This window comes from Oculina patagonica, chromosome 4 (genome assembly GCF_052425735.1).
Source record: "Oculina patagonica isolate OP01 chromosome 4, crgOcupat, whole genome shotgun sequence".
In the NCBI taxonomy this organism is placed as follows: Eukaryota; Metazoa; Cnidaria; class Anthozoa; order Scleractinia; family Oculinidae; genus Oculina; species Oculina patagonica.
The window spans coordinates 16,767,122-16,781,898 of record NC_135761.1 but is presented as its reverse complement, the minus strand read 5'-3'; the positions used below and the strand labels follow the sequence as shown (position 1 = coordinate 16,781,898).

Genomic DNA, 14,777 nt, shown 5'->3' with positions numbered 1-14,777 from the left:
CAGTGTCAGTGACCAGGTGCGGAGGGGGGGGGGGGGATGGGGGGGCGAATGGTACTCCCAAATGGGCTACATAGCTTTGTGTCCCAAGATAGGGTATGGTTTGTGAGGCTCTCAGACCTTACAAAAAGCTAATGCTACAGAAAGAGTAAAAAAACGACTTCTTTACACAGTCACTTTATTTTTGGTTCTTCTTATTTCTAGCGGCCACCACAGTCCCCTCCCTCATCTTGGCAATAGGGATGTTCCTTTCATTCAGGTAAATACATATACATGTAAACCAAAATGACAAAATCTCATCTACAATGATAACACGAATTCTACCACTAGTTAGCAATTATTCACTGAAGTGGAGGTAAATCCACCACATCCACCGACACTGAGGTATATAATTATTTAAGCAAATAGCACGCAAGTTGGATAACTAGCGGACCAAAACATCACTTTCGGTAAACAAAGCGAGGCGCTAAAGCAGTTTGTTTCTCTTAAGCTGCTCGGAGGTGAATAGTACTTTGCTAATCACCTCCGAGGTAACCAATCAGCGCACGCGAAAATCACTATTCACTGTACTTGTGTGGTATATCCTTAAGTGCACAGAAAGTACGACCTGCTATGAACATCTACCTATAAAGTGGAGTGCGGAGTAACGGATTAAGTATTAGTACGGCCTTGTGGTCCAGCTATCCATTAATACGTTTTACGCCAATCTCGTACCTAGCCTTCTATTCAACTTATCAGCAACATGAAGCAGTGAGGGCAATGGGAATGTAACTGGACTGAAATCGTACATGGACTGCTTTCTTAGGGTCGTTAAGAGCCGGATAACAAAACTTGCTATTTATCAAACTCAGCAAATTACACTTGTACAGAATTATTTTTACCTATAGAAAACGTAATTTAACTGCATTTATCGAGAATGTTTTACAAAGTGCAAGTTATTTACAATAAAAACTAACACTACTGACCATTTTTTCACTTTCAGCTTTCAGTGAGTGTTGCGGCTGAGGGACTTGGATTTTCCAGAGACTATCGAAACAACTCCGTGACATTTCATGTGTTCAGCCTAGAGCCTGAATACTTGCCCTCAAAGGGGCTTTGCCGTGGATTTTCCCAGATTTTTGAACAGCCCAAATTTATATTTGTGTCGTAGGAAACCTAAAAATAATGGTTCATTTCTATTAAAAATTGCTATATTAGAGCACTGAAACTGTTGACAACCGTCTTTGGCTGCGGATGGAACCGGATTGCTATTTGAAAAATTCAGGCTTAACTTTTCAAGTTGTTTCCTAGCGTCTTCAAAAACATCGATATTTTGAGCCGTAGCTAGCATGATTTCTATTTTCAAATTAAAATTATATATGTCTTTAGTTGTTCAAAGATAATGGCGGTTTACATGGGTTAAGTTGCCTACCAATAATTTCTGAACAGTTATCATGACCAAAAATCTGCGAAATCCCCGTGACGTAGCCCCTTGAATGGCTTTGTATAATTGATTTTCAGTTCTCAAACTCTTTTTTTGTCAGGAATTTATTATAATAGACTCCTGTATTTGTAGCGGGTTTAATAATTTTACTTTGAGGCTAGTTTGAATGTAAAATATATATATAACTACGCAGCGTGAGATAGCTACTTTATGTATGAATTTTCCCTTGATGAAGTAGAATTGTAATTTACTGCAGTAGTAAGAAAACGTACAGATCAGCAGATCTTATAGTGTCGGAATGTATCACTGTTGATGTATTAACTACGAGTATTCCCTATAGGCTACTCTCCAGTCCCCACTTTTCCTCGCGCGAAACCGGTAGCATTGGCCGCGTGAAAACCGATGAAAATTTCCCTCATCTTGTCATCAATAGGCCATCGCCTCTGTATCAAAACGAGTCTACGTGTGAAACCATTCATATGAAAATGAGTTTCATCTGCATAAAAATTGCCTGGTTTCGCACGTGGACGCGTTTAGAAAAAGAGACAAAGGGCAACTCGGAAATGGCCTATTTCTATATGAGGGAAAGTAAAGACTACTCGTATTCCACGAGTAGATGTAGAATTTTGATCAGATTTGTAGTTGGAGAGATTTGAATTCAGTCTTTCAGATTAGAGTGCGTGCATTGTAAGTAAATCCAAATAAGCTATAGAGTGTAAGTAGTTGACCAATAAAAGAAAAGTTTTATTCAATACAGACGACTTATTTGAAAGAGTTGATAAAACAGAAAAGGCGAAGAGGGTGGGAAAAGGGAAAGCGGCCAAAAATCGAGGCTAAACTCAGGTGAAGTCTGGTGGAATCCATCCTCCTCCTTGACAAAGAAATTACTAACTGCATTTACCGGTACAAAACAGTTTTATGGTGGATTTCCACTGACGCGTAAATTTTTACGTGCGTGCAAAAAATTAGAGACAATGTATGAACGGCCTGCGTAAACGTGTACGCAAGCCGTTCATACATTGTCTCTATTTTTTTTTTACGCACGTAAAAAATTATGCGTCAGTGGAAATCCACCATAACTCACCTCCTTGGAAACGCAGAGAATCCTGAATACATACAAGCAATCCGTTGAGTACATTATACACAAGGACTTCCCGTTTTCCGACCCGGCAAGATTAAGTCTGTTGGTACAAGACACCTGGTATAACCTAAGCCATAACGTTTTATGCTGGTGTCGTCAGGCAACTATAGGTTTCACCGAGCGGCAATGGATTAGGCAAGAGAGAGGGAAGAATTAACACCAGCTAGGGAGGGGTAAAGAGGCACGAGAGCGGCAAGAGAGCAAGTTCAGGGCAGGGGAGAGAAAGTAGGCTACAGTACTGCGTGAACGTGCTAAACTATCCATCGAATGTACAGAACTGACACGAAAATTATATTGTATACGTTCCCCACTTGTTAGGACGCAAAAACCGAGCGCTTCTTGCGTAGGATGCATTAAAAATATCAAACGAGTTTTTTAAAAAAAGTAACCTAGAATTTCGAGCGAATTTCTTAAAGGGCGCCTAAAAGGTTTTTATGTAATTCATCTCACATGCAGTTTTTTAAAATGATATCTTTATGAGTCAGTTGTAGAGTGTACTGCTGAGGCAACATTAATTATTTTTCTTCTCTCTTAAGTATAAAAGCGGAGTATTTATTTCTCATTAGAAATTGTTGTCCTTACGCGTTCAAAGGACTGCGACCGATGGTGTCGAATGTACTATACATCTTGCTTTTATATTTAGATTCGAAGCGTTTCTTTCTAGAATCGTACTGAGAATTATATTTTATTTAGCTATATCGCCGAGCATTAACAATAAGAATACGGTCATTACCGTTTATTTTATTAAGTGCTCCAAGGAAATCCTAACTGTAAATAGCCAACCTCAAAGCTCTCAGTCACAACCATGAAATTAAATTAAATTAACATTCGACTTGCTTTTGTGTTGTTATGTCATTCCCGAGGGGAACAGTTTGGCGATAAAACAGTGCACCTGTTTGTTCAAAGTTGGTTTTTCGCAAGCAATCAACAGGCTCTCCATTATTTTACGTCGAAAAGAAGTTTTTTTTTTCTCGTGAACGCGATGTTCCATGTGTATAGGTGATATGGATTTTTTGCGAGATGGCGGGCTGGCTCCGAGTTATATGGTTCTTATTCTCATGCTCTGCTTTTCGCACTGCGAAATTACGTTTTGTTTCGCCAATGTAAGTTGTTGACTGTTAATGTATAAACTGCGAGCATTTCCTAAAGGCTACTGTCATTCCCCACTTTCCCTCGCAAGAAGCAGGTAAAAATGATCGCGTTAACTGAAAACCAACGAATTTCAAAATTGTCCTCTTGTCTTGACCCAATTTACTCGTTGTTTTGTGATTTTGCTTCTCTACGAGAGGAAGTAAACACTACTCGTAGTCTATGGGTTCATGAAGAATTTAATAAGATTTGCAGTTGGAGATATTTCTCTTTGAGAGTTTGTGCATTGTAAGTAAAGATCAAGAAGCTATAAAGTGTAAGTAGTTGACCAATAAAAGAAAGGTGGCTCGGTACAGACTGCTTATACGAGTTAACGAAACAGAGAGGGAGAAGAAAGGAATCCTTTTGTCATAAAAAACAGGAATTTTATTAGGTTGAAAAGTTAAATAGCAGAGGCGACGGAGCGTTTTGAAACGTGGGGGCCCATCGTACTCCAAGCCGAGCACATACTTTTCTCACATTCATGTTGTGCAAGATTTTTATCTTATTTTTTCTCCATGCCTTCCCTTTCACGTTTTATTTTCAACCGTTTTTTTCTGTTCTTTATTGAAAAAATCCAATCCGTTAGAGAGAAATTCCAAGAAAATGCAACCAACCAACTCAACAATTTACTGGCTCGATAATCGAACATAATCGAACGCACACTTTTGTTTGCCAATCAAACACAATCGAATGTTCGAAAAGTCCAACCGTGACTCGAAATCCAACTCGAAAACCTAACTCTGTATTAAAATAGACCTAAAACGCTCTTTGTCCCAACCATCCAAAACGTCATGGCATATCACTTTAAAGATTAAGTTACATGGTAAAGGATAAACACAAAACATAGTGACAACACGGAAATCAAAGAAATGTTAAGAAATGTTGGCGAATCTCCAGCATTGTTGAAATATTGAAGAGAGGAGGGGCTAAAATCAAACTATAATCATTAACTGACTGGGACGGAAGCCATCAAGGTCTTCCATACTTCTAACTCTGACAATTTTCTCAATTCATTTACACTGTAGCCTCTTAGGGGTCATCATATGCATATCATCAGAGCGTAAAGAAATGTCATCTTTGCACTTAATGACACACCCGTAACTACTATTCGGGCTCTTGTAACTCCGGCTTGTAACGAAATAGAGACAAGGCAGGCTCTCGTTCTTATTGAATGATATAAATAGGTCACGCCACACGCGGATAATTGACAACTGCACCTGCTTGGCTGTGTGCGCGTTTGCATTTCATTCACGATTTACAGTATTTAAACCGTCATTTGCTCGACATTATGAACGAAAAGACAGGATTTTCATAATAAAATGGAAGTCAAGTTGTTTTAAATGTAGGAAACTTGAACGATTAGCAATTTATGAAAAGTTGAACGACTCGATCACCCGCAAGGAAAAAACCTTGAATTCGCTTTCAATTTTGTTGCTTAATTTATTGATGCATAAAAAAATCTTGCAAGTTTAATCTGTTTATTTCTTGTTTTACTGCTCCTCGATGGGGCTGATGAAATTGTGTTGGTTCAGTTGGTTTGCAAACCATTTTTAAAAACTTTATTTCCACAAAATGTCCCCGTGAAACGCATCTCTGAATCCTGAATTTTATAAAATTATAAAATCGCCCGCTTTTAAAAGCGTAAATGAATAATAAATGCTTTTCTTATAACCGTGTAAAATCTTCATTACATATTTCGTTACAGTGTTTATCTTCTCCGAAATCGTCTCGAAGAGTAAATTAACCAAGTCCTTCTTCACGGACAATTTAAAACGCGAATAAGCGGCGGCCATTCTGTCGACAACCGCACGCTGTTTCGCTACTCACTTCTACTTAATGAACAGAGAAGTGGCCTACTAGCCGCTAGGCGAGTGGGTCACTGATGTTCATACCACATTTTGACGTCTTCTGTGATCTATAACTGAACAGACTCACGGCAAAATGGAATCTATTTGTTTTATATAATAACACAAGACTTCAGTACACTTCAGTGTGAACAATGCCGCTGTTTTCATTTCACGATAAAGTTTCCGTATCCACGAAGCACTGTTAAACCGATTAAATAAACAGAAAAATGGTCAATTGAAAGTCAATGAAAAAACTAACCTTAATTCCGATTTGGAAAGTTGTTCAAATCAGTAAGCATTATACGGTGGTTTCAAAGGGACATCGATTTTCCTTCTCCTTTTTTTTTTCACTTGCGACTTAGCTGCTACTTACTTGCGACTTGCGACTTACTTGCGACTTACTTGCGACTTAGCTGCGACTTGCGACTTACTTGCGACTTACTTGCAACTTACTTGCGACTTACTTGCGACTTAGCTGCGACTTGCGACTTACTTGCGACTTACTTGCGACTTAGCTGCGACTTTCGAGTTACTTGCGACCTACTTGCGAGTCACTTGCGACTTAGCTGCCCGGGCCGGTTACCCAGCTAAGCCATGTGATTCGACAGGTCCAGGCTACATTACTGAGAAACAACATGGACTCTCAGGAGGAGGAACTTAATGTATAGCTATGAAGTTTCTCACTATTTTTACTTTCATTTTAATGTGCTCTACGTTGGCGGCAGTGATTCCGACTTACTCCCCTGCAATAGGAGACAATGCACGAATACGCGATGAAATAATCGAAAATTACTTAAATCTTGAGCTTACTGCACCAGAGATCGCATTATTTCTCGCAAGTGTACAGGCTATTTAGAAAATTACAACAGTGCTTCAAAAACTACAATTGAAAAAAGTCTGTTTATTAACATCGCGTATGGTTTATTTTTCCGCTCGTACGTTTGCTTTTATAGTAAAAGCCTGGCCTAGACTCACATGGCTTAGCTTGGTAACCGGGCAGCTAAGTCGCAAGTAAGCTCCTGTCGCAAGTAAGTCGCAACTCGCAGCTAAGTTGCAAGTAAGTAGCAGCTTAGTCGCAAGTGAAAAAAAAAGGAGAGAGGAAATCAATGTCCCTTTGAAACCACCGTAGCATTAACCTAAGTGTTCAACTGCCATTCATTTTTCCCGTGGCGTCTTCTAACTGTACAACATCGGTCAAACACTTTCATACAGATTTCGATGATTTCTCGAATAGTTCACTGTCTTCTTCAAACTTGTTTAGCCCAGTTAAATGCTTCGAAAGGTGAACAACGCTTGGCGTATTATTTCTCACTGTAGATTTGTAATTAAGATGAACTCTTTTGCTTTGTTGTGGCCCCGCGAGTTTGAAAAACTCTGCCGACAACTCTGATTTGGACTATGAACTGTCACACCACCGCGTGACGTCATCTATGTGTCTGTACTCTAATAGATCAAAAGTAAGAACCAATTAAAATGCGCGTACAATTCAGGTTATTATATAAAACAGAATAGATAGTGAGTGGCGTAGAACAGCATTCGTGATAGAACGCTGGTAGATTTATACTACAGTAATACAGGATGTCTGCTATGCGAAAATTTTTTTTTATAATGCACAACATTTTAGTTTTTAGCTTTTTTATTCCGTTTTTAATCTTGTAATGCGCATTTGAACATTTTATATACGAAATTTGCGCACTATAAATGTTATTATTATTATTATTATTATTATTATTATTATTATTATAACATATCTAAGAAAACAGTACTTGCATTAATTACCGTACATTACTTACATAACATCTTACATGACATCACTTACAAAATACGCTAAATTACATTACTTACATTGCCTATCGACAGAACATTACATTTACCCTATATGTACTTACTTAATTATGCTATGCACAGATGATAGATATACAGTAGAACCCTGGTAACTTGAACTCTGAAGGGAAACGAAAAACAGTTCGAGTAAGCAGGGTTTCGAGTTATCGGGGTCGATTGAATATTTAATTTGCCAAGTTGATTAATTTCTGCACTTCGGTATACAGTACAGTGCAAATTAAACTTATCTCGTCAGAAACTCTAACAAGATCATAAATTCTTACGATAAGAGTGGAAAAGGCTGTCAAATACGTGATCTTTCCGTTGCATTAGCTAATCAATGGGTAACTGTGGCGGGTTGCAAGAACCGAAATTCGAGTTATCGGGGTGAATTTGACCCAAATTTTGATCAAGGGAAACGAAATTTTATTTCGAGTTAGCGGGGTTTTCGAGTTATTCGAGTTCGATTTAAACGAGTAAAAATGACTGAAAAGTGAGTTCAAATCCAAGGGAAATGGAAGTATGTTCGAGTTAGCGGAGTTTTACTGTAGATATAGGTAACAAGGATCGAATAACTGCCAATGTACAGCATCGTGTTAATTTGCTAACTGCCGGGGGGGGGGGGGATACTCCCATAAATTTCGGATAGGGGTGTGCCGCGAAGGTCCCTAATTAAGGATAAAGGAAGCGAAAATTGATACCCTTTTAAGGCCCAAAACCGAAAAATGGCACCCTATTCAAGGGGAGGAGAAGCGTTCCGTGACGACCCAAATAACTGCCAAATGCGTACGACAAAACACAAATCTTTACAAAATCGCTTTACTGATACTAGCCTGTTCCAGGCTCTCGGTTTGTGGGGAAGAGCGAAAAAAGCGGGCGAGCGCGGAAAAGACGAGCGGGGAAGAAGGCGAGCGCGTGCCCCCCCGGGGGGGCTAACTGGTAAATATTTTGAAATAATGAATAATATATCATGGAAATCATATATTTAAACTGCGGATGACTAATAATAAATGAAGAGAAGATCCTTGCACACTAAAGACGCAGTTAAGAACACAACTTAAGCAGTTGCGAAAATTAAGCCTGAGTTGGCTTGTTAGCTCAATTGGTTAGAGTGCTGTACCAGTATTGCAGAGGTCGAGGTTGAAGTCCCAGCAAGCCTGACTTTTTCAGGCTTAATTTTCTTCTCTTCGTTTATTCTTTATCCGCAGTTAAAATATATGATTTCATATCTTCATTATTTCACCTTCATCTTTCCCGGGTATATAACGAACCAATTTAATGACCAGATCCCAGTTGGCTTGTTAGCTTAATTGGTTTGAGCGCTGCACCGGTATCACAGAGGTCAGGGTTCGAGTCCCGGCAAACCTGATTATTTCAGGCTTAATTTTCGCAACTGCTTTTAAAGTTGTGTTCATAACTGCGAGGATCTTCTTTTCATTTATGGTAAATATTTTGTGAGGTATTTAGAGGGGAACGTTTATTGCAATTTTAACATGTCTAACTAGTAATTTACCTATGACTTTAGTTGAGTCTTCTACGCCGAATTCAATTTTTCCCAGTCCAACAATCAATGGAAGCACGCAAACAGAAGCCTCTCCAAATAAGTTGAACTTTTAAACTGCCCCCCTCCCCCCCCCCCCCTCCCCCCGTCCATTGTGGTTACTTGAGATGATTGAAATAACAATTCTAATGTACATGAATGGCTGGATTATCTCAACCAATAAGAGTAGAAAGGTTTTTTTCTCGACCACTCAGTTTCAGAACCAAAACTAATAATGATGTGCCTTGCTTCCATTCGTCACCGATTGGTTGTACTTTTTGTTTCCGTGGTGACTTTTGATCATTTTGTTTGTTTTCGATGGGTTTAAATCACTCGATCACCGAAGAAGAATTTTTCCATTGGTTGAATCTGGACTTTCTTGTAATTTTGCTGTTGATTCTGTCGAGGATTTCTTTGCTGACTTTTCCTATCTCCGATTTAGTAGGGTTGATTAGACGGTTGGTTGGTTTAATTTGTAAGCGAAGTTCGGTTTATGGTCTTTTAGTGTTATAAATGCATCTTTCTTAGCAGTCGTGTCTACTCGGACATCGATACCCAGCTTAGAAGAGATTCTTTTGTTTTCTGAATGTATTTCTTGTGTGGCATCAGAATGCGCCTTTTGTAGGACTTCGTGATGTTTTGTTCTAGTAGGTCGTTGTACTTTGACGGTTCCAGTTTGTAAAAGTTTGTTGTTTTGTCAGCGGCGATGAAAAGCTTGGATTCGCTTTTAATGCTTTCAGTGTCGTCTTTGAGCTTGTTAAGAAACGGACTGTTAACTTATTTGCAGAACTTCGTCGATTGCACGCGATAATCGATACATTTAACTTTGCAGAAACTCTTCAGTTGGCTTCTAACTTTAGCAAGCCTTGTACAAAACGAAACGGAATTTGCAACAACTATTCACCGAAGTGGAGGTGGCTAGGTGTGGATATACACCAATGGCCACCAACACTGAGGCGAATAGTTGTTTTAGTAGGTGAGATAAAATCACCCGAAAATGATTATTTTTGACTCATTTATACTTGTCAGCGATTACAATTTTCGCGCGCGAGTTGCTCGGAGGTTAATAGCAAAGTGTATCCGGAGTTTGAGTGGCCAATCAGCGTGCACCAACAACGTTATTCACTGTTTTATGATTAGTATGTACTAACAAGTAATAATATGATCCATTATTCAAATCATGTAACTTGACATGTTAAACTGTTTGCCTAACTTTACCTTGCCACAAGATGTTGGCCGTCCAGCCGTGTTTCGACTGTGCTTAAACTATGATTTACTCAATTCGTTTGGTTTCCACAGTTGATGGAGGATATAGTTCATGGAGCGCGTTTGGTCCTTGTTCAAAAACGTGTGGCAGCGGAGGCTTTCAGCGGCGCACGCGAACTTGTACAAATCCAGCACCTATGAACGGCGGGAAACCTTGTCTTGGACACTCTGAGGAAACTAGAGCCTGCACTGGAACGAGATGTTCAGGTATTGAAAAAATGACTTATTTTGACGTTTCCTCCCAGCGCACAAAATTTTGCGATACAATCAAGCACAGAATTTCATTCAACCTCCCACGTCCCCCATTTCCCCTTTTCTTAGCCATTTACTATCAAATCTCTACCCTTCTACTCTCCTCCCCTCCCCCCATCCTCTGCAGTCTTTAACTCTACTCTCTCCCATCATATTCTGAACTCTTGAAAAGTGTGCGAGTACAGTTTTTTACATCAAGAACCAAAATAAGGTTATTTGGTGAGCAAACGTTTTATTCGTCTGTGACACAACTTTATTGGCCCAACTGTACACGGATGAAATGGACAACATGGACACAATTCTTATTAAGTGGAAAACATCTTCAAAGTGGAGCTTGGCCTAGAAACACTTTGGCTACCAGCCGTTTTAAAAGAAGAAGCTTGCTGTAAGAACATTGCGTGACTGACGTAATGGAAGAAAACTTGGACCTGTAAACAATCACCGGTTTCCAGTATTTGCTTAAGTCGAACGCTTGAATAACACAAAAATATCTATTTCACGCTTAACAGAAAGGTATTAGATAAAATTTTAAATAGGAGAGTGAGCTGCTAATAGTTCCTGCTGAGTAAACATCGAAATTTCGTGATTTGAATCCTGGCCAAGAAAGCGGCCAAGCGAACATTTACGACAAATAAGGTAATTGTAAATATATGTATTAAAAACATCACACGGTGACTTTATTTTCATTCTGTCTGCTGATCATTTTGTGTTTTGTACAAGTGACTGAGGGGATGTTCTTTTCAGCCCACACCTCTTGACAGCCTCGTGCAAAGCTCAGTGTGTTTCATTACGGTATTTTTCTGTGTCACAGTTTGTTTTGGTGAATCTGTAAATGAATTAAAAACACTAAACTATGTGTCTTGTAAAAATTATCAGTAGGACAGCACAATCAGTGAAAAGTTCCGGCAATTCTACTTTAAAAAGGTTAATTCTCAATGTTGAAAACAGCTGAAAATCAAGTTTCTGAATTCATTTTTCACCGGACAAAATGCGAAATTGTTATCTTTTTTGATAATGCTAGTCGAAAAGGTTGAAAGTTGAAAAAAGGTACCCTTTTCCCACAAAATGCTGGTATTGTTAGCTTTTTATCGAAAATATTTGCACGTCAAAATTGTCTGCTTTTTATGCATTTCCCACTTTTCCAAAACAAAGCTTTAAGTAAAAATGTCCATCTTTTCATTACTAAGAAACAATGTTATCGTAACTACAAAAAGGTACCTTTTTGAGGTTAGAAGCAATCTTTAATATCAAAAGCGCGAAAAAGGTACCTTTTTCTCACTTTGAAATAATGTAATCAAAAGTGCGAAAAAGGTACCTTTTTTTCGCTGCATTTAGAAATGAGTTTTTTCATGCTATTGGGATTGGAAAGACATTTCAAGTGAGCTTGTTCTTTTACTGGACATTTATTTCCATCTTAGCTATATATTCATTAAAAACAGGTTTACACAATATCACTGACTTTTTTTACTTTGGAAAATCGCTAAATTAAATAGTCGCTAAATCTTGCTATGAAAAAATCGGTTAAATTAGTAGCCGCTAAAAATAAAATATTCCGCCATATGTCTTTTGACTTGTGGGAGTCGATTTAAGCAGAAAAATTACTCAAATGGCGCCAGCGGTTGACACCTGTCAATCAGAAGGATTTTTAATGTCTTTCCAATCCCAATAGCATGAAAAAACCTCATTTCTAAATGCAGCGAAAAAAGGTACCTTTTTCGCACTTTTGATTACATTATTTCAAAGTGAGAAAAAGGTACCTTTTTCTATAAGCTTTTGACCTTTTTTTATAAGCTTTTGATAAGATTGCTTCTAACCTCAAAAAAGGTACCTTTTTGTAGTTACCGATAACATTGCTTCTTAGCAATGAAAAGATGGACATTTCTATCTGAAGCTTTTTCTTTGGAAAGTGGAAAATGCATAACTTGAAAGCAGACAATATTGACGTGCAAATATTTTCAATCAAAAGCTAACAATACCAGCATTTTTTGGAAAAAAGGGTACCTTTTTTCAACTTTCAACCTTATCGACTAGCATTAACAAAAAAGATAACAATTTCGCATTTTGTCCGGTGAAAAATGAATTCAGAAACTTGATTTTCTGCTGTTTTCAACAAAGAGAATTAACCCTTTTTTAAAAATGTAGAATTGCCGGAACCTTTCACTGATTCAGCACAACACCTCATTTGTAAGCAGTTTGTTATTTATGGCTACAATGATATGATTCAGAATGAATGCATGCAGTTGGGGAAAGACATATACAGAAAATCAATATTCACAACATTGCAAGGTTGTCTTTATTTCAATGTCCATCCTAACACTCAGTGGATGTTGCAAAAAGGTTAATCAGTGTAATTATACACCCTTGGAGAACTTCAATTATAATTTACAGTACAGCATTAATAGCACATGTTAAATTTAAATTTTTCCTTTTATGCGGCAATACCATGTGTTGTACGAAGAAAAAGTGATTTTCAGGTAGGCATAAATAGATTGTGCTCGGCAACTTTTGAGCAACGTTTAGCGTTTTGAGCAACTTTCTGTAGTACCAGCATCCTAGGGCAACTTTTGCCTTCTTTGGCAACTTTTGAGCAACAAATTGATATAAAACCGATCCAAACCATAAAAGGTCGTTTCATTTCGAAGAATTTTATTAAAACTGGTTTTATCAAAATTGATTTTTTTTTTACTTTTTTTATTTTATTTTATTTTTTTTTTAAATTTGTTTTTAATTTTTTTTTTTAAAAAAATACTAGTGAACAGCACACAGCATAACAATGGCTTTTTGGCCTCTTTTAATGATTGTAAGAATATTTAATGGCAACAAACAAACAAACATGTTTTGAGTATTTATCTAAAACAAAACGACTCTAGAGCAAGCAACTTTTCTAAATTTTGGTGGCAACTTTTTGATATTTGAGCAACTTTAGAGCAACTTTTGGGTATATTGTGAAGCAACGTTTCCTGAATTTACTAGCCATGGCCAGAAATTCCGGTCAACGCCACGACGCACGCGCGAGTTTAATTGGCAATATGGCCGCCAAACACTCAAAGGAAATGTATGAGAGAAATAAAACAAAATAAAACAGACCAAGTTCTGGCCTACCGGAAACAAGTGCCGCCCTCTTCTCGAGTTCTTGAAAGGTCCTTCGACTATTCTGATTAGTTTTTTTTCATCAACAAATGATACTGGCCCTGCTTTTTATCGATGTTTATTTTCGAAGCTTGGCTCATACAACGCTCTATATTTCAGAGGCTTGAAATCCAATATTTGCATCCCAAGTAGATTTTGATCCGCCGTAGCAGATAACATTCGCTGAATATCCCAAGTGCCGCGCTCGTTTGAGGATAAGTACCGTATGATGTACTATTTGGCCAATTTTCACCTTCGGTGCTGATTTCTTCGCTTTGCTTTTTGCTTTTAAAAATCTCGTAAATCGTCGAAAAGCAAACCAGGCGGCAGTCCATATTGAAATCCAAATTCCGCTGTCTTTGAACTGCGATATTTCAGCCGTCTTTGCTCCAATTTTGCTGCAAAAGCCATCGTTTGAAAGATTTTTTGCTTCATTATTTTTATCATGCAATACTTTTGACCAGTGGTTTCCCTACTACACAAAATATTTATCTATGTAGGCCTCATTCTTGTGTCTTCGTCGATGTTTATGAGCCCAAAGTCACGCTTTTGAATCAGCGGCTATTACCAACTTTCGTGACCGCTTAATGTACGATGCATCAAAATTCGCCGAATCCGATGTCCGCGATTTCTGGCCATGACAATCTATTCATGCCTATTTTCAGGGACAATGATGTACACTGTATTATACTGAATAGCATTTTGGAAATGCTACAAATATTCAGTGTTGCCTACAAAAATTGTTTGGTTCAAAAGCAAAATAAAACTCGCCATTCATATTACTATCTAACAACCTACAAATGCCAGAAAAAAAATTGTACTTGGGAGTACAATTTTAGATGTACTTGGGAACTTTGTTAACGAGAGTAGGACAATGCATAAATATGACCCAACAATTTACGAACGTATGATCAATCGGATAACAAACCAAGCCAATATATCTGCTTATGTTACGCAACGCATAGGTTCCATCCTGTCAAATGAAATTAATCCCGCAACTGTAGTGGAAAATACATATTAGCATATTATGACTTACCCTACTATTCGACTGCATTTCAATAAAACATAATTTGATTAATTTCAAAATGAGCTATTTCGAAGCTATTGATCAGCGTGCAAGCTCCTTGCTCCCACAGCTGTCTTTTGCGTTGCGTTGTGTGTGTAGATGTAGATTCGCCGGAATACTGGCATTGCTTGAAAGATTCCTTTAATAGAAAGAAACAAAAA

At 38.0% G+C, this 14,777-nt stretch overlaps 4 protein-coding genes across 4 annotated transcripts in view; 3 read left to right on the top strand and 1 right to left on the bottom strand.

Annotated features, from left to right (window-relative positions):
- LOC144649810 (uncharacterized) overlaps positions 1–2,172 on the top strand; it is a 10,430-nt gene extending 8,258 nt beyond the window's left edge. The window contains exons 4-5 of the mRNA XM_078509406.1: positions 202–256; positions 980–2,172. Of these exons, the coding sequence (XP_078365532.1) occupies positions 202–256; positions 980–989 (65 nt within the window). The 3' untranslated portion in view covers positions 990–2,172. The remainder of the gene's footprint in view (positions 1–201; positions 257–979) is intronic.
- Positions 1–14,777, bottom strand: part of LOC144649750 (uncharacterized) — a 93,292-nt gene that overhangs the window by 31,200 nt on the left and 47,315 nt on the right. The window lies entirely within an intron of this gene.
- The window catches only part of LOC144649808 (uncharacterized), a 65,024-nt gene that overhangs the window by 13,148 nt on the left and 37,099 nt on the right, over positions 1–14,777 (top strand). The gene's annotated exons all lie outside the window — the stretch shown is intronic.
- LOC144648195 (uncharacterized) overlaps positions 1–14,777 on the top strand; it is a 40,516-nt gene that overhangs the window by 8,815 nt on the left and 16,924 nt on the right. The window lies entirely within an intron of this gene.